Here is a 27,355-nt window from a genome sequence, read left to right as displayed (position 1 = left end):
GGACAAACTTTGTACCGAGGATGTAAATCTTCAGGTATAATGCGAGTTTTATTCTCAGAAGTTAATGGCAACTTTAAACCATAGCAGATAGGAAAGAAGACATTTTATAACTTTTTTGAATATAAAACATACTAGGAAGTACACAAACAGAACAATTGGTAAATGTTAAATAGTAGATCAATCTTGCACAGAATTTCTGAATCGGATTGCTTTAATGCAATTTAAAGAAGTTTATTCATTAGTCACAAGTAGGCTTACATTAACACTGCAATGAAGTTACTGTGAAAATCCCCTAGTCGCCACACTCTGGCGCATGTTTGGGTACACTGAGGGAGAATTTAGCAGGGCCAATGCACGTAACCAGCGTGTCTTTTGGACTGTGGGAGGAAACTGGAGCACCTGGAGGAAACTCCTGCAGTCACGGGGACAAGGTGCACACTCCACACAGACAGAGATCCAAGTCAGGAACCAAACCTGAGTCCCTGCAAGTGGGGAAAGCTGCCTTTTGTTTTATTAATTAGATTAATTGCCATCTCAGTTAGTGGCTTTTAGCTCCAAAGTAGGTAATAAAGCCAGATGGGTGAAATTCTCATTAATAATTAGAAATGTAATTTTTTTCCCCCTCAGGCAATAACAACTCCAGCCATGGCAGTCAGTCACATTATGTTGGAGTCTTATAAAAAGTATATTCTTGTCTCCTTGATTCTGCATGGGAAAGTTCAGCAGCTACCCAAGTACACGTCACAGATAGTGGGAAGATTCATTAAGGTGAGATTGCAAATTTAATTTTAGAGGTGAGAATTTTCAGCACTTCATCTTTGACTAATCTTACTGTGAGAATCTTTTTCAGTAACTAATTGAAAAGGATCTAGTGTAGTGTTGCCCTTGAACTGTACTGTTGACACTACACGCACCCTTTACACTTGTTTTATAACTTTCTATAGATAGCAAATATGTTAAAATCATTCAACTTGTTCCCTTATTTAACAATTAAATTCCCAATATTTTATTTCACTTAATTTGGTGTGTACTGTGTAATATTTTGCGAGTTTTAATTTAATGTTGCAGTCTGACAAAATGCTCAGTTTGTGTTCCAAATCTAATCTAAATATAGTCGAAGCATTTAAACCGTGAAACTTTTGAGACTGTGGCTGAAGGAATTCATGTTTAGAAACATAGAAAGTAGAAGCAGGAGTAAGCTGTTCAGCCCTTGGCGCCTGCTGTGCCATTCATTTTGATCATGGCTGATTATCAAATTCAGTATCCTGATTTTCTCCCCCCCACCCTATTCACCTACCCCTTGATCCTTTCAGCCCCAAGAACAATATCTAATTTCTTCTTGAAATCAGTTAAGTAAAAGAAGAGTTTATTTATTGGTCACAAGTAGGCTTACATTAATACTGCAATGGAGTAACTGTGAAAATCCCCTAGTTGCCACACTCCGGCACCTGCTCACATACACTGAGGGAGAATTTAGCATGCCAAAGAACCTAACCAGCACATCTTTTGGACTGTGGGAGGATACTGGAGCACCCAAAGGAAACTCCTATTGACATGGGGAGAATGTGCAGATTCCACACAGACAGTGACTCAAGCCAGGAATTGAGACCGGGTGTCTGGCTCTGTGAGGCAGCAGTGCTAAGTACTGTGCCACTATCCCATCCACAGTCAGCCAAAGTTTTGGCCTCAGCTACATTTTGTAGTAGTGAATTCCACACATTCATTGAAGAATTTTCTCCTCACCTTAGTTCTATAATTATCCTCTTATCCTCAACTTGACCCCTGGTTCTGGACTTCCCCACCATTGGGAACTTTGTTTCTAAATCTACTTGGTCTAAACTCGTTTGAATTTTATAAGTTTCTATGAGATCCCCTCTCGCTGTTCTAAACTCCAGTGAACATAATGCTAACTGACTTAGTCCCTCCTCATATGACAAACCTGCCATTCCAGGAATCAGCCTGGTAAACCTTTGCTATATCCCTCTATGGCAAGGACATCTTTCCTCAGATAAGGACATCAAAACTGCACACAATACTTCAGGTGTGGCCTCACCAATACCCTATACAGTTGCAACAAAACATCCCTATATCTAAATCCTTTTGATATGAAGGCTAACATACAACATTTGCCGCCTTTACTGCCTGTTATATCTGCCTGCTTACTTTCAGCGATGAGGATTCCAAGGTCTTGTTGAGTATTGACCTCGCTTAATTTACATCCATTTAAGTAATAATCTGTCTTCCTATTATTGCTACCAAAATGGATAACCGCTCATTATACACATTATGCCATGCACATACCCATACGCTCAGGCTGTCCAAATCACACTGAAGCATCTCTGCATACTCCTTGCGCCTCTGTCATCCAGCTTTGGAGATAGTACATTCAGTTCTCTCTCCCAAATCATTAACATAGAATGAAATGGTTTAGAGATGGTTGATTTAGCTGTCAAGTTACAGTTAAGCTTTGAGTTAAACTACACACAGCATTTCTCAGCCAATGAGAATAATAGAATCTGTAGATTGCAGAAAGAGGCCATTTGGCCCACAAAGCCTGCACCAATCACAATCCCCCCCAGGCCCTATCCCCATAACCCCACGTATTTGCCCTGCTAATCCCCTAACACTATAGGGCAATTTAGGCCAACCCACCTAACTTGCACGTCTTTGGACTGTGGAAGGAAACCCAAACAGACACGGGCAACGTGCAAACTGCACACAGTCACTTGAGGCTGGAATTGAACCAACGTCCCTGGCAATGAGAGGCAGCAATGTAAACACTGTGCCACTGGGCTGCCCGCATTGTCTTTGCTTTTCCTGTACCTTCATCCTTTCCTGCTGATGCCCCAGACTTGGCTTCCTTTGGAATAAGCCCACAAGCATCAACCTGTCGTTGATTGACATTCTTCAAAGAGATCATTGCGGCACTCATTCCCACCCTCCATGAGCATTAACCACAACTGACCCATGCTCCTCTCTTTTTGTCCACCTCGAGTGCCTGCCCGGGGCTCATCTCATCCCCTTACCTGGTTTCCTCCTCTGCCACTTGCTCTATTCTGAGCAAGGTGCCAAAAACAAATCTGTCTTTCCCTGTGTGTTTTCCTATTTTTTTAAAAGCCTCAGCAAGATATCTCCTTTCCATCAATCTTTTCGTCACCTTTCTTAACCCTCCCATGAAAGGTAGCTGCTTGCTCCTTATCTCACTGTCAAATACCTCGGACATTTTTCTAAATTAAAAGCATTGGGCATGATTCTCTAGGCACACAAATCCTGTTATGGCAGCTAAATTGTGCGAGAGGGTCATAACAGGATTTGTGCTGGCAAGATTTCTGAGTGTAGTATTCCTGGGCCCTTGCTGATGGTGCCATCTGGTTCACGTCCAGTCAGAGCATGAACTTGATTTTTATAAATTAGAATGAATTTTAATGTAATTAGATAGTTTTATGCCATTGCTTTGGGCAAAGTTGGATGATGTCATGACAACTACTCTCAGGGGGGCATGGAGGTGAGTGTAGCCCCCGGGTGGTGACAATGGCTAAGCAATGCCATGCATGGTTTCTCCAGGGGACCCCATTGGAAGCAGAGTTCCCGTTATGTTGTGGGGGAGGATGGGTGGACATTGGGAATGGGGGGTATGCCCTGATGCCAGTGAAGATTTGGGGGGGAGTGACTAAGCGTGTCCATTACCTGGCTATTTTGACGATTTATTTTAATATTTGTGCTCTTTCCCCTGCTGTCCTTTGGTTTGATTTAATTCAGATGTGGACTGGGATATGATGTAAACTGTTGAACACCTTGTGAGCAGCACGGCTGACATGATGATAGTAGTGCTGAGGAAAAAGTGACTGGGAGATGGTGCCTACGATGGTAAAGTCTAAAAGTTACCATTTCAAAATTCTACAAATGTGTTGCAGCTTGAAGGTTACTTTCCTTTCTGGTTGCCCTATTTAACGTCTTAGCCTACTGCGCCATTCATTTCCCATGTTTACGTTGATAAGCTGAGTGAAACCACCACTGTTGTTCTATGCAACAAGATGAAATGGGCCTATTATATTTGTATTGCATAGCACAAAGGGCACTGAATAGGAAGGTACTGCACTTGATATGTATGTAGTTTCACAGACTGAAGAGGCAAATGTTTGTCGTCATATTTCATAATTTTTATGACATTACAATTATAATGGAAAAAAACTTTGTACTGATGAATGGTGAAAAATACTATTTTTTGGAACCTGGTCATTTCAGTTTTCAATCCCACTTTTCCTAGTTTTGCATTAAAAATAAATGTATATACCTAACAATCTGGCTCATAACTCGGTGGAAACTTCCATGCCAATTTTGTTCCTTTCTCTTCCCTCCTGACCCGAGGATGCTAACTCTTCTCGGAGTGCAACCCAGGGAGGATGGAGAGTGCTGTTTGTTGGTCGGTTGCTGGGTGCAGACAGAGGATTGCAATCAGGCAAGGGATCTTGGCTAACCTCCTCTATATAAAGAGGCAATTTGTACCCCTATTGATCATATCCTTAAAATGTGGTTTGATTCAAAATGGATGACATGCATTTTAAATGAGAGATCTTGAAAGCACAAGCCTTGGGGACTGATTTCAATAATTTAGAGGCTCTCTGATGGCATTGTTCACTATGCTTGAGCAGTATCACTGAGGAATGGAATTATGAAAGTGTTAAGGAAATATTATTGGGGAACAGTACCTATAATGGTGAGGTTCAAAAGTTACCATTTGAAAATTCTACAAATCTGTTGTAGCTTGAAAATTGCTTTGACCTTTGTAGTCTTCCCCTTTAACTTCCAAGTGTTTCTTTCAATCATTTCTCAATTCTATATTAGCACTGGAGAGGAAGGTGACATTAAGATTTTGATTTGCTGAATCAAGATCCTGTGGCTTGGCTGCAGTGAAGATGGATAATGGTATTTGACAACCTTGAGGTGGAGATACTGGAATTTGGTAGCACTGGGGTGAGGTTTGGATTTAGAAATAGTAAGGAGGAGAAATGTTCTGTCTTGGTAGCATTGATGAAGGGAAGGTCAACAATTACTGAAAAAAGACAAAGTCAGAGCTTTTTGTCTTGCATTCATCAGGACAATTGCAGGAATATAAAGTCGGGGAAACAATAATTATATACTGTATGTGAAGAGGGTGCTGATTGGTTGGCAAATAGAATCTTTATTGGTAGAGGCATTGCCATGGGGAATGCACCACTTAATGGTGACTGACAGTTAACTGCTTTATTAGGTTCCAAAAGCATTATTTGAAAATTTAAACCAGGCAACTTGACACTGATTGATCAAGGCATTGCCTTGAGGAATGAACCAACGAATGGCTATCGCTTATTTTGTTTAGCTGAAACAGGTGCAATGTGTGTACGTGTTCTTTCTGTCTGAAAAGAACCTGTGTATTAATATATGTAGCTTCCAGTCCACACAAATGCATCACACTGTGAGCCCAATTGGCAATCTTAAGTTTGCTGTCAGCGTAATGGTTAGCACACAGCATTATTTAGCAAATGTTGTCCAATCGCAGAATCAGATCTAATGTTGGACACTGAGTTTTGAGCACCTTGCCTGTTGTGGACAGTGGAAGGCCTCAAGTTCTGTACTACCAAGCAGCTATTTGTATTGAAGGTAGGGTTCTTGAAGCTTGTGAAAGAGCTAGCTCATCTGTCTGTGCTCATTTTATAGAAATTACCGTATTTTGAGTTCAAAATATAAAGGAAAAGGGCATATCTGCTGTGAAGATGGTCTTGGTGTCTCAATCCTAGGATTTATATGCAGCTTTATAGAACCTTAGTTAGGCTGCACTTGGAATATAGTGTCAAATTCTGGTCGTCACACTAGCAGAAGGATGTGGAGGCTTTGGAGAAGGTACAGAAAAGATTTACCAGGGTGCTGCCGAGTATGGAGGGCATTAGCTATAGAGAGAGATTGGAGAAACTTGGTTTATTCTCACTGGAACGACAGATCGAGGGGCCACCTGATAGAAGTCTACAAGATTGAGGGACATGGACAGAGTGGACAGTCAAAAGCTTTTTCCCAGGGTGGAAGAGTCAATTACTAGGGGGCATAGGTTTAAGGTGTGAGGGGCAATGTTTAAAGGAGATGTATGAGGCAAGTTTTTTACACAGAAGATAGTGGGTGCCTGGAACTCTCCCCCAGAGGAGGCAGTGGAAGCAGATATGATAGTGACTTTTAAAGGGCGCCTTGACAAATACATGAATAGGATGGGAATAGAGGGATATGGTCCCAGAAAAGATAGAGGGTTTTAGTTCAGATGGGCAGCATGTTGGTGCATGCTTGGAGAGCTGAAGGGCTTGTTCCTGTGCTGTAAATTTCTTTGTTCTTTACTGTAAAAGACAGGTTGGAAATAATTTGGAAAAACAAACTCAAATATGATGATTGAGCAAAGACCCACTTATTTGTACGGAGCAAAATTTACATTTTCTGTGTGAAGAATTGTTTACTGTTTTTTCAGTATTAAATAAGTTAGTATAATGACTTTGTTTTTAATCATTTTTCACTTTTTGTTTAATGTTTCTCTCAGCGAGACTTTTGCTGCAATTAAAACTAATTATTCGTACCTGAAACTTCCTGAAAAACTTATAAAATTTATTCTCCACTTGTTATCAAATAATTTGGGTAAAATTGGAATAATCAGAAATTCTGCTAAAGCATGAGGAAAGCGTAGATGCATTTGCATTGAAAGCATATGATGCAGACTGGGAAATTTGACATGCTGTAGTCTTGACTGTCGCATCCTGAGAAATGAACAATGCTTGTCATGCTTGACAGTTGACGTAATAAAATTGAATGGGAAATATTAACATAGGAATTTTCACTTGGCAAAGCTGAAATGGGAAATGAAGCTTTTGATAATTATTTCCTCTCCATAAGTTAGGGAACATAGGAAGAGGGATAGGCCACTCAACCTCTTAAGCTTGTTATGCCTTACAGTGAGATCATGATTAATCGGTGTCATAAATCAATCCACCAGCCCCAACTTCATGTCCTTTCAGTAGATATCTATTTAACTTTGATTTAAAACTGGTGAAAAGGGTGCTCAGTAGAGTGCATACCTCTGCTATGCTGTGTTAACTAAATAATATTACAATTGCACAGCTCTTCCTTGAGGCTTTTTCCTGACCCATTGATGCTCTGTAACTAGAAAGCTGTAAAAAAATAAATATTTTTATTAAGATCTTCCATCTCACTGAGGAAGTTTCAGGCCAATCCACATCCAACAACCTGCTCTGAAAACACTGCTCATGTTATTTGGCAGCTGAGTTAATTAATGATATTGTAAAACAATCAACAACATTCCATTTAAAACAACTCAACATTTTTTAAAAACTCAATTTGCCATTTCTCTCAAAGTTAATATATCTTTTAAAAATTTCCAGGATTCGGATCTGCATTTTCACTTTATGTATTCTTTCGCAGGTTGTGGATGTTGTTAGCTAGGCAAGGATTTTTATTGCCCGTGCCTACTTGTCTGAATCAGTTCTTCCTAGGGCTATACCCTATCTTTGTGCTTAGTTTCACTGAAATCCATCCATTACTTTTTGAGATACATTGAGACTAACAGGGGCAAAAACATTACTCCCACCCAGTTTGAGTGGTGGAAGTAATTATTAATTGCATTAGCAATGATTTTTTTTAATGGGAGTGAATTCTACATCTCGGTCACCCTCTGCATGAAAAGCTACTTCCTATGTTTCTCCCAAATGGCCTGACCCTGATTTTAAGGTTATGTCCCCCTTTGCAAAAGCCTCCAACTAATGAAATAAGCTGTGTGTTAAGCTCTGGAATCCTTTCATAGTCCTAAAACCGTCAACAAACCACCCCTTAACTTTCTATGCTAAAGGCCGAGTTTACGTAATCTCTACTTGTACTCTAGCCTTTGGAGCTCTGGTAATATTCAGGCCAATATGTACTATACCTCTTCCAACAAAAGTGTTGCATCTTTGGACCTCCACTGTTCTAGCTTTTAACCATTGTAAAAATATTTGGATCTATCCTTTTTGGTCCTGAATGAGTGATATCACATTTATTCATGTTGAAATCCATCAGTCACATTTTTATCCTCTTAATATATCAAAGTCTCTTGGTGATTTTATTTTCCCATCTACTCTACTTACTGAACTGGAAATCTCTGTGTTGTCAACAAACTTGGATATATGGCTGTCTCCTGTGTTATCTATCATTAATAAATGCAGTGAATAGTTGAGGCCCTCAACTATTGTCAGAAACCACCAAGTCACTTTCTTTAGATTAGAGAATGTATCCATTATCCAAGTCTTTTCAACCAACTAATCCAAGACAATAATTTGCCTTAATTCCATAGACTTTAATTTTGGCCCATTATGTGGAGCCTGTTGCACACATTGATAGGTATTCGTATAAACTACATCGACAGACACACTCTTATCTTCTACTTTAGTTACTTCAAAAATTTCAGTTAGATTTGTCAGATATAACATATCCATTACAACTCCATGTTCTCTGTCTCATCAACTCAAATTTCTTATCACCTTGTCCTTAATTATTGATTTCAATAACTTCCTCACAACAAATATTAGAAAAAACAGATCTGTAATTTCCAGGTATCACTCACTCACCTTTCTTAAATAATGGATAATATTTTAATTTTCCAATCTAAAGAGACAATCAAGGGAGCTGTTTAAGATTATGCCTAAAGCATCTACAGTTCTACACCATAGAGATTTGACAGCTTTAGTGCCATTATTTTTTCTAATGCTGTTTTCTTGGTTGTGCTAAGTGTAGTGAGTTTCAGTCCTTGATTCATAGAATCCCTACAGTGCAGGAGGAGGTATTCGCCCATTGGGTCTGCACCGACTCTCTGACCGAACATCCCACCTAGGCCCACCCCATTCCTGTGGCCCCATGCATTTACCTCGCTAATCCCTCCCCACAACCGACACATCATGGGCCCTACCTGCACATCTTTGGACTGTGGAAGAAAGCCGGAGCACCTGGAAGAAACCTACCCAGACACAGGGAGAATGTGCAAATTCCACACAGTCAGTCACCCAAGGCTGGAATTGAACCTGGGTCGCTGGTGCTGTGAAGCAGTAATGCTAACCACTGTGGCATATTTCCCTAGAATGTTAGAAATATTATGCTCTTCCTTTGTAGTGTTGACTGACAAAAAGTTATTATTAAACAAGCCAGTCATTTCTTTATTTTCATTTACAGTATTAACCACATTTTTAAAACAGCCACACATTACCCTTGACTGCCCATTTTAATGTTAATATAAAAAAACTCTTTATGAATTTTGAAAGACCTCAAATTTCGATGTGAATTCCTTTTTGCAATACTCACAATATTTTTGTTCTTTCTTTACCTCTGAATCTCCTGGATATACAGTGCACATTGCACTTCTTTGTGTTGTTTCTTCAGGCGGTGTAGAACTCAATGATTGAACCAGCACTTATGAAAGTAATTCAGTCTCCATTTTAAAAACAAATGCTCTGTCCTTCTGTTGACAAAGTTAGTCGCAATTTTGCGCACGAGGGAGCTGAGTTCTTTGCAGCACAGGATATAAAGCTGAAAGGTGCAGAACTGAGTCACTACAGCATTGTCACTGGCAGGAGGGAGTCATTGCAGCATGACTAGGTGACAGGCATTTGGTTTAGAACGGAGTTGAGGAGGAACTTCTTCACTCAAAGGGTGGTGAATCTCTGGAATTCTCTGCCCGTTGAAGTGGTGGAGGCTGCCTCGCTAAATATTTTTAAGAAGCGGGTTGATGGGTTCTTGATAAGAGAGGGGATTAAGGGTTATGGGGAGAGGGTGGGAAAGTGGAACTGAGCCACGACAGATCAGCCATGATCTTATTGAATGGCGGGGCAGGCTCGAAGGGCTAGATGGCCTACTCCTGCTCCTATTTCTTATGTTCTTATGTTCTTATTCCTTCATTCTCAATGTAGACATGGGAAATTATAATGGGGAAAAAAAAAACTGAGCTAGGAAGCGTGCAGAAATGGAAGTCTGTTTTGAAATCCATGTTTAAAGGAAAGCTGTTTTTTTTCCTTTCCTCCACATTGGCAAAGTTATGGATATTTCATCAAATTGGCTATTGGGATAGAAATTTGGAGACAATAATGACAAATCACTGCATTACTGGATAACTGGAATGAAACTTGTCTCTAACAATGTTCCATGCTAAGTGTATGAAATGCAGCAGCATTTAAATCATAGGCATTGTGATTGATGATTTTATGATTTCAGGGTTGGGAACTTATTGTTAGCTGTGCTGCTCACAAAAGCATCTTCAATGGAAGCCCTTGTAATTTAGTGGTGAAGTTCAAATGATGGCAGAGGAATGCAATAAAATGGCAAAATATGAACGGCTAATAAGGAACCCATCTCGGAGGTTTTTGGCTTTTTAATGTGAACAATCGAAATGTATAATGCACGATAGTCTCACTTTGTAGTACTTACCATTAATGTTTACAATGTATAGCTAATAGTTTTTCTGCCAGTTGAATAAACTTATTAGCTGCTGTTTTTCGATTAACAAGGTGAAGCTAAGTCTTATTTTGTCTGTCTTTCAACAGCCCCTAAGTAACGCCTACCATGAATTAGCACAAGTATATGCAACAAATAATCCAGCAGAGCTTCGAAATGTGGTGAACAAACACAATGAAACATTCACAAGAGATAACAACATGGGACTCGTAAAACAGTGCTTGTCCTCCCTTTATAAAAAGAACATTCAGAGGTTAACAAAGGTGAGATATGCCTGCACAAAATGTATTTCATCGATTAAAGAGTCAGGCACTGAATAAGTATAGCCTTCCTTCACTATCAGGCCTGACAGTGGTATTATTTTCCAGTGTTTTTTGCTGAAAAATATCCTTGAAATCTTTTACCTGGTAATGGTTGGCTTTGTAATTTGTTTTCTGTTATTTCTGCTACCAGAATGTGGAATGCATTGTTTTAAAGCATATAATACACACCAATTCATGTCTCTGGCTGAGGAAAGTACGGAGAAAATATCGGTCAGGAGATAGTCTCGAAATGTTGTAGGTTTAGCAGTCACAGAACTTTAATAGAGTTATAGAATCCCTACCATGCAGAAGGAGACCATTCAGCCCATCAAGTCTGCATCGACCCAAATCTCATTCAGTCTCTACGCCCATAAAACTACATTTTTACCCTGCTAATCCCCTGACACTCAGGTCAATTTAGCATGGCCAATCAACTTAACTTGCACATCGCAGGACTGTGGAAGGAAACCAGAGGAAAACCACACAGACACGGAGAGAACATGCAAACTCCACACAGACAGTGACCTGAGACTGGAATTGAGCCCGGGTCCTTGGAGCAGTGAGGCAGCAGTGCTAGCCACTGTGCCACCGTGTCATAGCACTTATAAAGGTGCTATCATGGAACTTTGACTTGCGTTTTGCATTGAAGGCTAAAATAGCAGTCTTCAAAATTGTTGGATATTTTCTCCTAACTTTAGAACTTAGTATGTAGATTGTGACAGGATTCCCATTGCAGCTGTTGTTTAGCTTTGGAATTCACCATCATTGTTAGGTCTGTTATGTGCAAGGGAATGCTTGTAAAGAGGAATAACTTTAAGGGCGAAAAAGAAACAGGAAAAATGTGTTGTGTTGCCGACAGGGCAGGGAAGGAAGAAGGGTAGTAATACCAAGGTCTTTTCTGTTAACTTATGAATACTGTTGAACCTTACAAAGCAAGTCTTATAACTTGGAATAGAAGAGCTGCTCTCCCACACTTAGGTCCTAATTGTTAGTTTCACCTTATGCCAGTGTCACGTAACCTCTTGCCCATTTCATCTAGTGTACAAATTCTTTCTGGACTGTAATTTTGTCACGTGGTAGTCTCCTTATGTGAATAATTATGGAATGAATGACTGGCCAAGTCATATGGGAAAGTTCCATCATTAATGTTTGTTAGGTAAGAGAATATGGAAATGAAGGAAGTTAAGTGGCGTTCAGGTACAGATCATCCACGATTTAACTGAATGGTTGAACAGGTGCTGGGGACTGAATGATGTTCTGCTGTTGCTATGTTTCCGGACTAACTGATCTCGGTAGAGGCTGTCGCAGGGCTGCTATGATCAACTTCAGTGCTTTTAGTGTGTGATGAGGAAAATTGGCTAGTGTTTTCGCTTCTGACCATTATCTGTAGACCCCTAAGAAACTTGTGTGTGTAGATGCCAGATGAGGATGTCTGGGTTGTGTTGTGGTGTTTTCGTGCCCTTACTGTCAAGTAGTTTGCCAGTATCCACTGTGAAGACTTGTGCTCGATTGATTTCTTGAGGTGCTGGTGAGTCTTTGACTTCTGGGAACATTAAGTCCAATTAAAGGATCAAAATTGTTTTAGAAGAGGAGAAAATTGGCAAGAGAGTAATATGTAAAATATATACTGAAAATTCAGTTATGGATTTACACACTGATATCAACTCACTCTACGAAAAAATAAAATCATTGTATTGTGCAGTTGGAATGATACCAAGTTACCATAGTGCATACACATGAAAATCCAATCCACGTCTACATGAATATCTCACCTAAGGATCTTTTGAAACAAATTTCCGCATTAATGCACATTCCAGCAGTGGCCATAGAACAATGATTTATCTTTCTTCTGTCTGTCCTTCAAAGCCCAATGATGTTGAGGTCAACTTTAACACCCATTATCTAACTTAATGCAGGCACTTTATCCAAAGCAGAGACCTTTCTAACCTGTCTCTTTGACTGACAAAATCATACATGCATTCATGAATAGTGTTCAGGGAGGTCCAAAAAGGTATGTAAAATTAATGGAAATTTAGTCAAACTTCTAGTTTTTAAAAACTTCCCAGAAAATATTGTTTAATGTCTGAAACAGAGGTTGTGATTTTACAACATGGGATATTTTGAAATAAATCTAATCCCTGATGCTCCCTTTTTTTTAAAAATATTTCTATGAAAAGAATATTCCTTTTGTAAATTATTTAGAGTTTTAAGGAAGGATGCGGTGAGCAACATTGGCCTGTGTTATCACTTCTGATCATTATCTGGAAACTCCTATTGGAAACTTGTGTGTGTAGATGTCAGCCAAGGACAGCTGGCCTGTGTTGTGGTGTTTTCATGCCCTTACCATTGAGCAGTTTGCCAGTATCCACTATGAAAATTTTAATGAAGGGTGTATACCTGGAACTTTAACTTGTTCCTTTCACTTTGAATGCACAGAAGTGGCAATCAGTAGTCTTTCCAATTTTCTCTCTTCTTCTGTTAAAATGTATCTCATTTTTCATTGCAGACATTTTTGACGTTGTCCTTACAAGACATGGCTAGTAGGGTACAATTATCAGGCGCTCAAGAAGCGGAGAAGTATGTGCTTCACATGGTAAGGCTTTTTGACTGCTAAATGGGCAAAGGAAGCATACAGTCAATGAACAGTCAGTGAAGGATGTAGGTTAATGAAAGATCAAATGCATCATTCCCTGAAAGTGGAAGGATGGGTTGATAAAGATCGACAGGTGAATGGAGAGTTCACCTGACAAAGAGGCAGTCCCCTCGAAAGCTTGTGAGTATTATCAAATAAATCGGTTGGACTAAAACCTGGTGTTGTCAGACTTTTTACTGTGTGTACGCCAGTCCAACGCCGGCATTCCCACATCTTGATAAAGATCAACAGCATTTTGGATTTTGTAAGTTAGAACAGAAAATACAAGTTAGGGCTTAGCTTAGAGTACTGTTTGCGCTTTTGAGTGTTTCATTCTAGAAAAGACATTAAAACCATGGAGAATGTGAAGCCTAACTTCACCAAAGTTCTGTTGCAGATTATGAAGCTTGAAATATTGAGACTGTTTTCGTTGGAGCAGAGTATTATACCGGAAAGATCTTATAGAGGATTTTTAGAATCGTGAAATGTTCTAATGGTGAAAGGCAATTTTATCTGATGGGGGGAGTCAGGAACAAGGGGCCATCAATTTAACATGGTTACTGTGGGTGAGGAGACAGACCAACTAAAATTGGCAGGGAAGTGGCAACTGGTGTTAGCATGGGATCTGCACTTTGAATATATCTGCCCATATTTTGCAATGTAGTTAACATTTGTCGTCATTTTTAGCAGGAAATTCGTGGAAAATCTGAGACCAGCCACAAGCTGGTACAACTTTAGGTCAATTTTCTGCCCAAGTCCTTCCAGATGCACTCAGTTCGGACAGAACAGAAGCACAAAATCAGCTTTACCATTGTACAAAATGCAATACAAAGCTTTGTAGTAAAGGAACTCGTGCACATAAGAACTAGGAGCAGGAGTAGGCCATCTGGCCGGTTGAGCCTGCTCCACCATTCAGTAAGGTCATGGCTGATCTTTTCCTGGACTCAGCTCCACTTACCTGCCCACTCACCATAACCCTTAATTTCTTTGCTGTTCAAAAATTTATCTAACCTTGCCTTAAAAGTATTCAATGAAGTAGCTGTAACTGTTTCACTGAGCAGAGAATTCCACAGATTCACAACTCTTTGGGTGAAGAAGTTCCTCCTCAACTCAGTCCTAAATTTGCTCCCTCTTACTTTGAGGCAATGCTCCCTAGTTCTAGTTTCATCCGCTATTGGAAACAACTTCCCTGCTTTTAAATTACCTATTCCCTTCATAACCTTATATCTTTCTATAAGATTTCCCCTCATTCTTCTGAATTCCAATGTGTAACAACCCTCTCAAATCTGGAATCAAACTAGTGAATATTCTCTGCATCCCCTCCAGTGCCACATTATCCTTTCTCAAGTAAGGAGACCAAAATTCTACATAGTACTCCAGATGTGGCCTCACCAGCACCTTATACACCTGCAACATACCTCCCAGTTTTTGTAGAATATTGATATAAGCTACAAAGGACCATTAAGTGTGATAGCACTGGAGGGGGGGGGGGTCACATGACCCATCATATTAAGTCATGTATTAGCTTTTCACTATTTGAATGAAGGAATAGAAAGTTTCACATCCAAGTTTGAAGATGACCTGAAGATTGGAGGCTCAATAAGTTGTGTAGATAGGAGGGGGTAGTTTCAAATGGACATTCAAAGACTAAGTGAGTGGAAAAGACTTTGGCAGATGGTGTTCAATGTGGGGAACTGTGAGGTCATCCACTTGGATTTGAGAAAGATAAATCAGAATATTTTCTCAATTGACTAGGAGTTGTAAAGATACAAAGACATTTAGGTATCTCTGGAAACAGATCACCAAAAGCTCATGTGCAGGTGGGAAACTAATATAAAAAAACTAATGATATGTTGGCCTTTTTCAAGAAATGAGAAATTCAAAACTGAGGAATGGTGTACACAGCCATGGTCTTGATTACTGTATTCAGTTTTGGGCACAGAGCCTTAGAAAAGCTATATCGACCTTGCAGGGCACACAGTGCAGATTCAGCAGAATGATACCAAGGCTTCAACAGTTAAATTTTGAAGGAGGGTTGCACAAACATGAATTGTATGAGCAGAAGTTTTCCGTCCTGCCTGCCACGGGAATCGTAGCAGGCGATTCACAGATCATGAAAAGGTCCATTGACCTTGGGCGGAATTTTCCGGTTTTGGGCCGAGCGCAACGAGAAAATCCCTATTTCTTTCAGTGTAACAGGTTCCAGGTGCTCCAATCAAATGTTTAACCTGGTAAAGGGATAGAATAGAAAACCTATGCCCTCTAGAGGGAGAGTCCAGACTAAATGGTTATAATCCTAAAATTAGTGCTCGGCTGTTTCGGAACAAAATTAGGACATGTTCTTCACACAAAATAAAGTGGAAATCTGGAATTCTGTCCTCCAGAATGGTATGCGTCCAAGGTCAGTTGAAATTTTCAAGACTGAGGGATTTTTTTTGGTAATGGTTATCAAAGCATATGGAGCAATCATGGGTAAATTAATTTGAAGTACATACAACATGATTTAATTGAATGGAGAAACTAGTTTTAAGGGACTGAATAGCCTGGTCCCTGCTCCTTTGCTGCCAAGTGGAATATCTTGCAATTAAATCATCACTCTGATTATGTCCTTTTTATTGAGACGGTGTTTTTTGGAATTGAATGGACTCGTGTTTAAATATTTTCCCCACTGTTTAGATGGTGAATGCCCTGCAAGCTGTTTTACCGACTAGGCCATTGTAACGATTTACAAATCTATTCTCTTCAGTTGGGATCAAATGGATAGCAATCAGGAGGAAATTCTCACTGACCTTTTTGTTCCATTCTCTAAACCAACAGCCATTTGCAGCACCTAACTACTGTTCCTGGGATCAGCCAATGCAGATGAGGCTGGCTGAATTGATTTAAACCTGGTCTGTTCTACTTAGTGTTACATGCATTGGACAGGCATGATTACTTTGTTATACCCTGCTCTGTGTTTACATGTTTACCAAAGTCACGGTAGAAGCTGCCAATTATATCCTGTAATTATATTCGCTCAAGAGGAAATAATTGTTGTATTTTTATCCTTCAGATTTAATCTGATATTCTGCCATTGCATTTACTGATGAGAATAATAGGTCTTTGATTTCATGAAATTAACTTTCTTTCAGATAGATGACGGGGAAATATATGCTAGTATTAACCAGAAGGATGGAATGGTCAGTTTTCATGACAACCCAGAGAAATATAATAACCCAGCCATGCTTCTCAACATTGACCATGAGGTAACAAATAATTTACCAAAATTAATCAACTGAATGCTGACTTTTACAATGGAAGCAAGGTTGAATTTTACAATTTAATATGTCACTCTGCCTCGTCACAATTGCTATTAGTAACAATGCTTCAACTTTCTGAAAGTACAAGGATTTGTGGGATTTGATTGATGTATCTCATGAATCTGCTGACAGTTATTGCAATCCATTGTTCTTGTGTTCTATTTAGTAGTATAGTGTGAGAAAGATTGTATTCTCTAACAGTTCTTGTTGTGTTTCGTTGCCTTTCTGTCTATCCTCTTCAACTTCTCACTCAATACTTCTATTTCCTTTTGGGTAAAAGATGGGTGGTGTGGCCCCAAACAGTTGCAGAATTAGGGATCATGGGGAAATATAGCCTTCAACATCTCCTTTCTATCTGCCTCCTTGGTCCTATCATGCTCTCTACCCTTTTACCTTTCCACTGCCTTATTTCCTTTTCTAACACACACACAATCCCATCATTATTCCTCATTTTTTTCCCTTTTGAGCTACTTGCTCAACTCCTTTATTCTGTCCCATCTAACCTACTTGCTCATTTCCTTCAGAGGCTTTGCTTCCTTTCAAGATTCAACTTGTATTTATTTCTAAAAAAATTATTAAAATGAGCAAATCTACTAGTTTGCCTTCCTATTTGTATATTTCTTTGTGTCGTTATCTCTCCCTCCATTCTCGTAAATGTTAGAAATTAGACTCTCTGTTTTACAGGTATAAGCCATTAGCATTGACTCTTTATTTCTAACTGAGCAAAACACAGATGAGATAATAAATTGGCTTCAAAAGTTAACTTTTCTTTGAAAATTGAAGTGATATGAAATGAGGAAAAATACTTCTTCTCCCCCTTTCCCCCTTGCCCTCCTGCATATACCCTCTTCCTTTGATCTATTTGAACCTCACTTTTTAGAAGTCTTGCTCTCTCGTTGTGTACAAAGCAAAGATTTAAACCACCATAATTTTCTTATCTTAGATGAACAACCACTCTTTAAGTAGGAAGTACTACACAGAAGAAGCCCATTCTACCCAACATCTGTGCTGGCATTTGTGCTCAAAATGACTATCCCCCCACCCCATATTTCACCTAACCCTATCTACATAATCTTCTTTCTCCCCCACACTTATCTAACTTCTCCTAAATGCATCTTTACTGTTCACCTCAACCTTTCCATATGGTATCCATTTACACATTCTAACCACCCTCTGAGTAAAGAAGTTTGTTTTGAATTCTTTATTGGTGACTATCTTGTACTTAGCACTCCTTCTGGATTCCCCTACAAATTACATTGCATTAATTTTACCTAGGGAAAGCTTTTGAAGTTTTGTCCCCTGTCTTTTCTTCAGGTAATTTTGAAAAACTTTGAGTAAAAACAGCTGAAAGCAGAAAAGAAAGGTTATGGGAAGGTGATAGCCTAGTGGGATTATTGTTAGACGATTAATCCAGAAATTCACCTGATGTTCTGGGGACCTGGGTTTGAATCCCACCATGGCAGATGGTGGAGTTTGAATTCAGCAAAAAGTATCTGGACTTAAGAATTACTGATGGCCATGAAACCGTTGTCAATAATTGGAGAAACCCAAATGGTTCGCTAATATCCTTTAGGGAAGAAATCTGCCATCCTTACCTGATCTGGCTTACATGTGACTCCAGAGCCACAGCAATGTGGTTGACCCTAAACTGCCCTAGGGATGGGCAATAAATGCTGGCCAGCCAGTTACACCCATGTCCCATGAATGAATTTAAAAAAAATTCCCCATGGTATAGCTGACTAGTATTGATGCATCAATCCAAATATGAGTTTTCTGGGCAAAAAATATCAACTCCAAGACCAGGTTTTCAGGAAAGGCTGAGACCTTTAAGTAAAATCATCAATAAAGACTTTAAAATACATTAAAGACAAATCAATGTATACTTCTCATTGGGAAGTATGTAATTTTTGGAGTTTGTTTCTAAATTTTGATTATACCCTTATATTGAACATTGTGGCATTTTGGTTATTAAGCGTGACTCATCAAAAGTTTTCAGAATAATTTTAAAAATCATAAGAATCTGGTGGCTAGGTTACTGTGATTAGTTTTCTTTGAGAGTTTCATTAGAAATGTGAAAATGGGAAAAGCTGACACTCAAAAGTGTTGCCTTAGGCACCAGGAAGTCAAATACTATTATTAATATATTATATTTATTAGTGTCACGTGTAGGCTTACATTAACACTGCAGTGAAGTTGGTGTGAAAATCTCCAAGTTGCCACACTCCAGTGCTTGTTCGCATACACCTGAGGAAGAATTTTAGCTTGGCCAATGTACCTAACCAGCACGTCTTTCAGACTGGGAGGAAACTGGAAAGAAGGCAGTTTTGGAGCAACACTCCACCTGGTGGCCTAGACACAAACCAGTGAAAGTTGTCATGAAATCTACAGCCTGCCTGGGAATGTACAAAGCACAAATGTTCAAGTTTATTTATTATTGTCACAAGTAGGCTCACGTTAACACTGCAATGAAGTTACTGTGAAAATCCCTGAGTTGCCACACTCCAGCGCCTGTTTGGGTACACTGAAGGAGAATTTAACATGGCCAATGCACCTAACCAGCACGTTTTTCAGACTGTGGGAGGAAACTGGAGTACCCAGAGGAAACTCATGCAGGCACAGGGAGAATGTGCAGACTCTGCACAGTGACCCAAACTGGGAATTGAACACGGGTCCCTGGCGCTGTGAAGCAGCAGTACGTGCAGACACGTAAGACGGGACTTTCGGCTGCGCTCACCCCAAGGCTGAAAATTCCTGTCTGAGGTCAACTGACCTTTGCATGGTCTGTGTTCCGTCCACTACGATTCCCAAGGCAAGCAGCACGGGAAAGTTCTGCCCATCAGTATCTTCAGGATAGGTTAGTTCATCAGAAAACAACCTTCAGAAAGCAAACAATATCTAATTAACCATGTCAGTGCACTTACCCGCCATGTTTAATTTTAATCTTTAGATGCAGAAATGTATAGAATTAGATGAGAAGCTGAAAACAATGGATCAGGAAATTACCGTTAATCCACAGTTTGTACAGAAGGTAAGAAATTGATGGTTGGATTGCTTTATTCCCATTTGTTCTCAGATATGGGCAACACTGGTATTTATTGCCTAACCCTGGTTACGCTTGGAAAGTGGAAGTGTGCCTGCCTTCTTGATCAGTACATGGTTAACATATTTTAGGAAGGATGTGGAAGCCCTTGAGAAGATGCAAAGGACATTTACCACAATAGTTCCAAGCTTGAGAAAATTTAGCTACAAGGTTAGACTGGAGAAGCTGGGTTGTTCTGCAGGAGCAAAGGAGGTTGTAGGGGACTTACTTGAGGTGTACAAAATCATGGCAGGTTTTGATAATGCAGCCAAAGATGAGCTGTTTGCATTAGTTTATGGTCCAAGAGTTAGGGGACACAGATTTTAGGCTTTGGGTGAGAGATACGGGGATGTATGATTTTATGCAGCAAATGGTAATGACTTGGAACTTGCTGTCTGCAAGGGTAATGGAAGTGGAGATAATGGGCCATGCTTAATTGCCCTTTGGTGTCAGGGGGAATTAGAGGGGTAAATAAGTGGCATTAAAGGGATAAGACGTTGTTGGTGTGGGCATGATGGGCTGAATGGCCTCCTGCTGCACTGCAGGGATTCTGTTTATGATCAATGATTTCAAAAGGGAATTGAATTGGTGCTTGAAGAAAATAAATTTGCAAGACTACTTGGATAGAACAAAGGAGTGGGAACGAACGGATTGCTCTATGGAGCGTCCGTATGGAATCAGTGGGTGAAGTGGACTCTTTCTGTGCCAGAATAACTTGATGGTGCTGCTACAAAGGATGTCAGGTGGAGAATTGTGGAATTTTGACCCAGTAACATTGAAGGATGGGTGATTGCCTATCTGAGTGAGACTGGTTCAAAGTGCTCCAGAAATGTCTAAAAAAGTGATGGTCTCGATAAGGTATTAATTCAATAAATGAAAGGAAATGTTAAATTACTGCATTTAACACTCCCCACTCATCATAACATGTAATTGGCAAAACTTTTACTTGTAGTGCTCTAAGTTAATTGATGTCACAACAATGCATGAAATTATGAGCCATGCTTCCATAGCACTGTGACTAGAAGGTGTGGAAAACCTAATGCTGTGTCTTTTTTGTGACTTCTTGTTTTTAAAGAGCATGGGCACCCAGGAAGATGACGTAGGAAGCAAGGCATCAAGTTATTCATAAAGAAAACTTTAAACACAGTATGTGAGAGCTTCAACAACAAAAAGATACAAATTAAAAAGGTGCATTTGGTTCATCAGCAGGATAAAAAAGAGGAAACTGAGGGAATGGATTTAGTCACGTGAGCATCAGGAGAGAAAATCAGTTGGTTTTTATGAGCGACTCCCTCTGTTAATGCTTTCAGAACTGTTTTCTTGGCAAAAGAATCCCTGGGTAGGAATAAATCTATCACTGTTTTATATATCATTGTTTCACGGTTAACACTATGGCTGTGTTAAATAAAACTGAACTTTGTTTCTGCATTTTGTTTCTTTGTTTTTCTTCTTTTCTGAGTCCCAGTGGAATGTTCTGGAGAATTATTTTGGAAGGTTAACTCCAGGCATAGACTGGGATTGTGTGTTTCAGGAATTATTATACATTGGTTGATTTAATCGGGGTTAAATGAGAATGTAGAAATACAAATGGGGTAACTTTCAACTCTCTCGTTTTCTGTTGAGATGCAGTTGCTCATTTCAGCGTGAACTTTGAGGAATGCGCAAATGGGCATAAACAATTTACAAAAATGTATCTTTTCATGTAAGCACACCACATGACTCAAGAATTGGTCAGTTCTAAATATATTTTTGCATTTGTGTGTTACTTGGTTACAGGTTTCCCACATACTGATGCGTCATGGGGTTGCTATAATTCACTTGCATTTTTGATCATTGGCACTGTTCAGTTAAATGCTCCCAGCAGCTTGAGATGCTTAACTATAATTCTGTACTAAATTAAAGTTCCAGCAGTAACCGATACCCATGTAAAGTGCATCCTCTTATGTTTTGTTTGCTAAGGGCACATTGCAAGAAGCCACATAGAATGCTGACTCCTTAGCGGCATTGTACTGTATATCTTGGATGTAAAGAACTGTCCAAATATTTGAGATGTGCTGCATTCTGAATCTTTATGCATTTACAGTCTTTTTGCAAGACGTTATCAAAATTATAAGACTGTCCTTTGTTGGTATGTTGTTAGGACACAATTTGATTGTGTGTCATGTGGTAGGTATTTTTCATATGATAAATTGAATATTTTTCATACATAAATCACATTGTCAAAGTCCTGAAAAACTAACAAGTAATTATTTTTCAAATTACTGTTGAAATAATTTGATATTGAAATTAAAAGCAAATGGTGGCCAGTTAAGATTTGTACCACCTATTTGCCTATTGGTCGCCAATAATGTCTGAAATTATTTAGGAGGCAACTAGATGCGGTGATGAGAGGAACTGTAGTCTCTGCAAAGTGAACAAAAAAGGGGAATGGTCTACATGGGCGGCATGGTGAAACAGTGATTAGGTGCATTGGCCGTGCTAAATTCTCCCTCAGTGTGCCGGTGTGTGGCGACTTGGGAATTTTCACAGTAACTTCATTGCAGTGTTAATGTAAGCCTACTTGTGACACTAATAAATAAACAAAAATTCGTGCTTTGTAAGTTCCTGAGCAGGCTGTAGATTTCATGACAACTTTCACTGGTTTGTGTCTAGACCACTAGGTGGAGTGTTCTCCAAAAGTGCCTTTGCTTGAGGGACTTCAACGAAGTGAATTTTGCTGTGCAGAAGCAGGCTAAACAGCCAGTATCTGTTCTGTTTGCAGCAGCCTGTTGGCTAACACAGAGCAATATTTGCAAATTAAAACTTCAGAGGGGAAGTTCTGAATGATCTTCTTTGAAACAGTCCAAAGATGTGCGGGTTAGGTTGATTGGCTGTGCTAAGAAATTGCCCCTTAGTGTCCAGGGATGCGTAGTTTAGAGGGATTAGTGGGTATAATATGTAGGGATATGGGGAAAGGGCCTGGGTGGCATTGTGTTTGTTGCAGACTTGATGGGCTGAAGGGCCTCTTTCTGCACTGTAGGGTTCTTTGGAATATCCTACCGAATTGATAGGTGAATGTATAGTTTTGGCAGATTGTTTCTTATAGATATTGAGAGGTTGGATTTTTAGAAAGTTTGTACCTCAACTCTTCAAGTACAACAAATACTTCTGATTCTGTCTCTCAGGAGTATGGATTAGAGTTCAGTTTATAATCCTTTGCTGACGTAAAAAAATTCCAAAATATTTTTGTTTAGTTATTATGGAGCTCATTTGAATTTCAGACTGATACAGTAACAGTTTTAGGCAGAAGAGTTTGACCCAGATTTTTGTTCCTGGGTCACATGCACAGAGAAGGGAGAATTTCCAGGGGTTGGGACGGGCAAAATTAGAATTCAGACCCTCTCCCTCCTCAAAGTGTACAGAGGTGGGCTATGCAGAAAGCCTGCTTCCATCTGCTGACACTTCTTTTGAACAAAAGATGAAATCAAAAGCCAACCCTCCAGGCACTCCTTATGCCCCATCCATGCCAATCTTGTGTCACCCCATTAGTGCACCTGCCCCTATGCTACCTTACTGTCAACTCGTGCTCCAACATCCTTTCCCCTTATTCCCTCCATTGCCAACTCACCTGGTATCCTTTCACAGTTCTTTTGATAGCTCACCAGTTCCTGGACAGCTTTGTCAGTTCCATTGGATAGATGCACTTTTTGCAGATTATCATTTTTACTCTCACCTCTCCCAAAGGTGTTTTAGGAATATATGTCAAGGGATACCCTGACCACCCAAACAAATCCACCAAGTTCTTACCTGGTCTAATCCGTACACTTTGGGTTTTGTACTCCTGACCTAACCAATTCCCACCTCAGTGCAGGCAGCTAGTGATTTAAATGACTAGTTGCCTCTGTAAATTATGCGTGCGTGAACCCCAGCCAAATTCCAGTCCTGTCCCCATGAAAATAAGAAATGCTATGTTCAGGGGTGGGACTTAAAATTTCTAGCCACTTCTGGGATTTTCACCATGATGGAGAGCCCTTCATTGCGGTGAAAAATGTAGGCCTTTAAATTTGCCTAGTTTACCTTTCTATGGTATTCCCCGAGATTCCATTAAAAGCTCTGAATCTCATTGTGGCTGAGAACTTTCTTGAAATCTCCCTGGGGCGGCATGGTGGCACAGTGGTTAGCGCTGCTACCTCACGGCGCCAGGCACCCGGGTTCAATTCCTGGCTTGGGTCACTGCCTGTGCGGAGTCTGCATATTCTCCCTGTGGGTTTCCTCCGGGTGCTCTGGTTTCCTCCCACAGTCTGAAAGATGTGCTGGTTAGGGTGCATTGACTGAACAGGTGCTGGACTGTGGTGACTGGGGAATTTCACAGTAACTTCATTGCCGTGTTAATGTAAACCTTGTGACGCATCAATAAACTTCTAAACTTTAAACATTTATTAACCTCCCCTTTTAGTAAAAACATTGCCTCAAATTTTGTCGTTCCCCACTGAGATGTGAGGGTTTTTGTGTACCCACAACCACCTTATAATTGAATAGGATTTTTGAAATGTGAAAACTGCATATGGTACTACTTTTGCAGACACGAATGCCAAGCACTGGCCTTGATTTTCAGGGCCCGTTCACTGCGGACGCAATTCCGTTATGCTGCTGACTCTCGCAAGATGGCATAATCGTGGTGGCGAAATCTCAGTTTGAGATCTTCTCTGTTCCTCCACCGGTGATGTTATCAGGTTCACGTGCTTTCCTGTTTACAATTAATTTAATGTAAATATAACTGAACAGCTAATGCAGTTGCTTCCGGGATCATTAGATCTTCTCTCCCATGCTGGCAGGAATCACTACTAGTTTCCTGAAATGGAAGGTGCAGAGGTGAGCCTAACCCCTGGGCAGGGAGGGACATGGCTGGGCAGTGCCATGGTATCAATGGGTGCTATTCTGATTGGCGGTTGGTGACTAGTGGAGTGCTGCAGGGATTGGTGCTGGGGCCTCAGCTATTTACCATTTATATAGATGATCTGAAGGAGGGGGCTGAGTGTAGGGTAACGAAATTTGCTGATGACACAAAGATGAGTGGAAAAGCAAATTGTGCGGAGGGTGTGGAAAGTCTGCAGAGGGATCTGGATAGGCTGAGCGAGTGGGCTAGGACCTGGCAGATGGAGTACAGTGTTAGCAAGTGTGAGGTTATCCACTTTGGCAGAAATGATAGTAGGAGGGATTACTATTTAAAGGGCGAAAAGCTGCAGCATGCTACGGTGCAGAGGGATTTGGGGGTCCTTGTGCATGAGTCACAAAAACCCAGTCTGCAGGTGCAGCAGGTGATCAAGAAGGCGAATGGGATGTTGGCCTTTATAGCAAGGGGGATAGAATATAAAAGCAGGGAGGTCTTGCTGCAACCGTACAGGGCACTGGTGAGGCTGCAGCTGGAGTACTGTGTGCAGTTTTGGTCGCCGCACTTGTGCAGGGATATTTTGGCCTTGGAGGGAGTGCAGAGGAGGTTCACTAGGCTGATACTGGAGATGCGGGGGTTGGCCTATGAAGAGAGATTGAATAGACTGGGTCTGTACTCGGAGTTTAGAATGATGAGGGGGGATCTTATAGAGACGTATAAGATAATGAAAGGGATGGATAGGGTAGAGGTAGAGAGATTCTTCCCGCTCAGAAAGGACAGCAGGGCTAGCGGGCACAGCCTCAAGATAAGGGGGGTGCAGTTTAGAACGGAGTTGAGGAGGAACATTTTCACTGAAACGGTGGTGAATCTCCGGAATTCTCTGCCCGTTGAAGTGGTGGAGGCTACCTTGCTAAATATATTTAAGTCACGGGTAGATAGGTTTTTGACAGACAAGGGAATTAAGGGTTATGGGGAGAAAGTGGGAAAGTGGAACTGATCCACTTCAGATCAGCCATGATCTTATTGAATGGCAGGGCAGGTTCGAAGGGCCAGATGGCCTACTCCTGCTCCTATTTCTTATGTTCTTACGCCTGGAGCCAGGCTTTCTGGCTCTATCAGGCCCTGCCCAGCCAAAGTGGCAGTACATTAACTAGCACTACCATTGCTGAATCCCCTTGATCAACATCCTTGGAGGTTACCGCTGAGCCGAAACTGAACTGGACCAGCCATATAAATGCAAGAGTAGGTCAGTGGCTGGGAATTCAGCGACGAGTGATCTGTCCACCGCCTATTAGGCACAGGTCAGGAATTTGATGGAATACTCTCCACTTGCCTGGATGAGTAAACCTCCAACAACATTCAAGAAGATTGACATAACCTAGGGCAAAGCAGTGCGCTTGATTGGCACCCTGTCTACCGTCTTAAAACATTTACTTCCTCCATCACCGACAGATAGTGGCAGCAATGTGTACCTTCTGTGAGATGTATTGCATCAGCTTACCAAGGCTCCTTCAACAGCATCTTCCAAGCCTATGACCTCTACTATCTAGAAGGATAAGGGCAGCAGATCCATGGAAACAGGATTCAATACAAGTCAACTTTGACATAGGGTCATCTGGACCCAACGTTAGCTCTTTTCTCTCCTTACAGATGCTGCCAGACCTGCTGAGACTTTCCAGTATTTTCTCTTCTGGTTTGAATGCAAGTGTGCACACCAACGCCCCCCCCCACCCCGCCCCCCAGCCATCCTGACTTAGAACTATATCACGGTTTCTTCGCTGTCATTGGGCCAAAATCCTGAAACTACCTATCAGCACTGTGGGTGTACCTACACTACATGACCGTGTTCAAGAAGGTGGTCACCACCCCTTTCTTACAGGCAATTAGGAGTCAGTAATAAATGCTGGCCTAGCCAGTGATGCCCACACCTTATGAAAGAATTTTAAAAATGCAATATTTTCTCAGGTTGTGGAAATTGGAATAGGAGTAGGGCAGAACTTTAATAAAAAGAAGACTCTTCAGGCATGTAGGACTGAGTGGCTTGTTCCTGTTTTGATTCTAATGTCATTGCTTTCCTATGTGAAGTGTAACTTTGGCTGCTTTCCTTCCGTTTCCAAAAATTTTTCCATCACTGTTATGTCTTTCACCCTGCTTTATTTCATGTCACGTTTGTGGTATACACAAACTATCTCATGATGTTTATTGTACTTACAAACTGGATACCGAGGTGAGATGGAACACACAATGGTGGGTGCTGCTTATAATGCCACATTTCAATTTTACAAACAAAATTACAGCACAGGAACAGGCTCTTCAGTCCTCCAACTTGCACTGACCATGCTGCCCATTTAAACTAAAACTCCCCTTCTGGGCACCATATCTTTCTATTTCCATCTTATTCATGTATTTGTCCAGATGCCCTTAAAAGCCACTATTCTATCTGCTTCCATTACCTCCACCGGCAGTGAATTCTAGGCACCCACGACCCTCTGTGTAAAAAAAACTTGCCTCATACATCTCCTCACCTGGCCCTTTTTGTGTGTTTTATCTGACAGTGGGTGCTATTGGTTTCCAGGGCCTAACAGAATAAAAAATGACTCTGTCAGAATTAAGAATGACTAGCTGAAAGTTATTCTTACAGATCTGCGGTTAATCTATATTTACTAAATA

General features: G+C 40.6%; 1 protein-coding gene across 1 annotated transcript in view; it reads left to right on the top strand.

Annotated features, from left to right (window-relative positions):
- The window catches only part of cops3 (COP9 signalosome subunit 3), a 35,952-nt gene extending 14,709 nt beyond the window's left edge, over positions 1–21,243 (top strand). The window contains exons 7-12 of the mRNA XM_080206890.1: positions 628–768; positions 10,593–10,766; positions 13,312–13,398; positions 16,569–16,682; positions 19,684–19,764; positions 20,891–21,243. Coding sequence (XP_080063016.1) covers positions 628–768; positions 10,593–10,766; positions 13,312–13,398; positions 16,569–16,682; positions 19,684–19,764; positions 20,891–20,944 — 651 coding nt within the window. The 3' untranslated portion in view covers positions 20,945–21,243. The remainder of the gene's footprint in view (positions 1–627; positions 769–10,592; positions 10,767–13,311; positions 13,399–16,568; positions 16,683–19,683; positions 19,765–20,890) is intronic.
- The last annotated feature ends 6,112 nt before the right edge of the window (positions 21,244–27,355 follow it).

The sequence above is a fragment of the Carcharhinus amblyrhynchos genome, chromosome 18 (genome assembly GCF_965287045.1).
Source record: "Carcharhinus amblyrhynchos chromosome 18, sCarAmb.v2.hapA, whole genome shotgun sequence".
Lineage (NCBI taxonomy): Eukaryota > Metazoa > Chordata > Chondrichthyes > Carcharhiniformes > Carcharhinidae > Carcharhinus > Carcharhinus amblyrhynchos.
The sequence above is the reverse complement of the archived record's forward strand: the minus strand, read 5'-3'. Positions and strand labels throughout refer to the sequence as shown.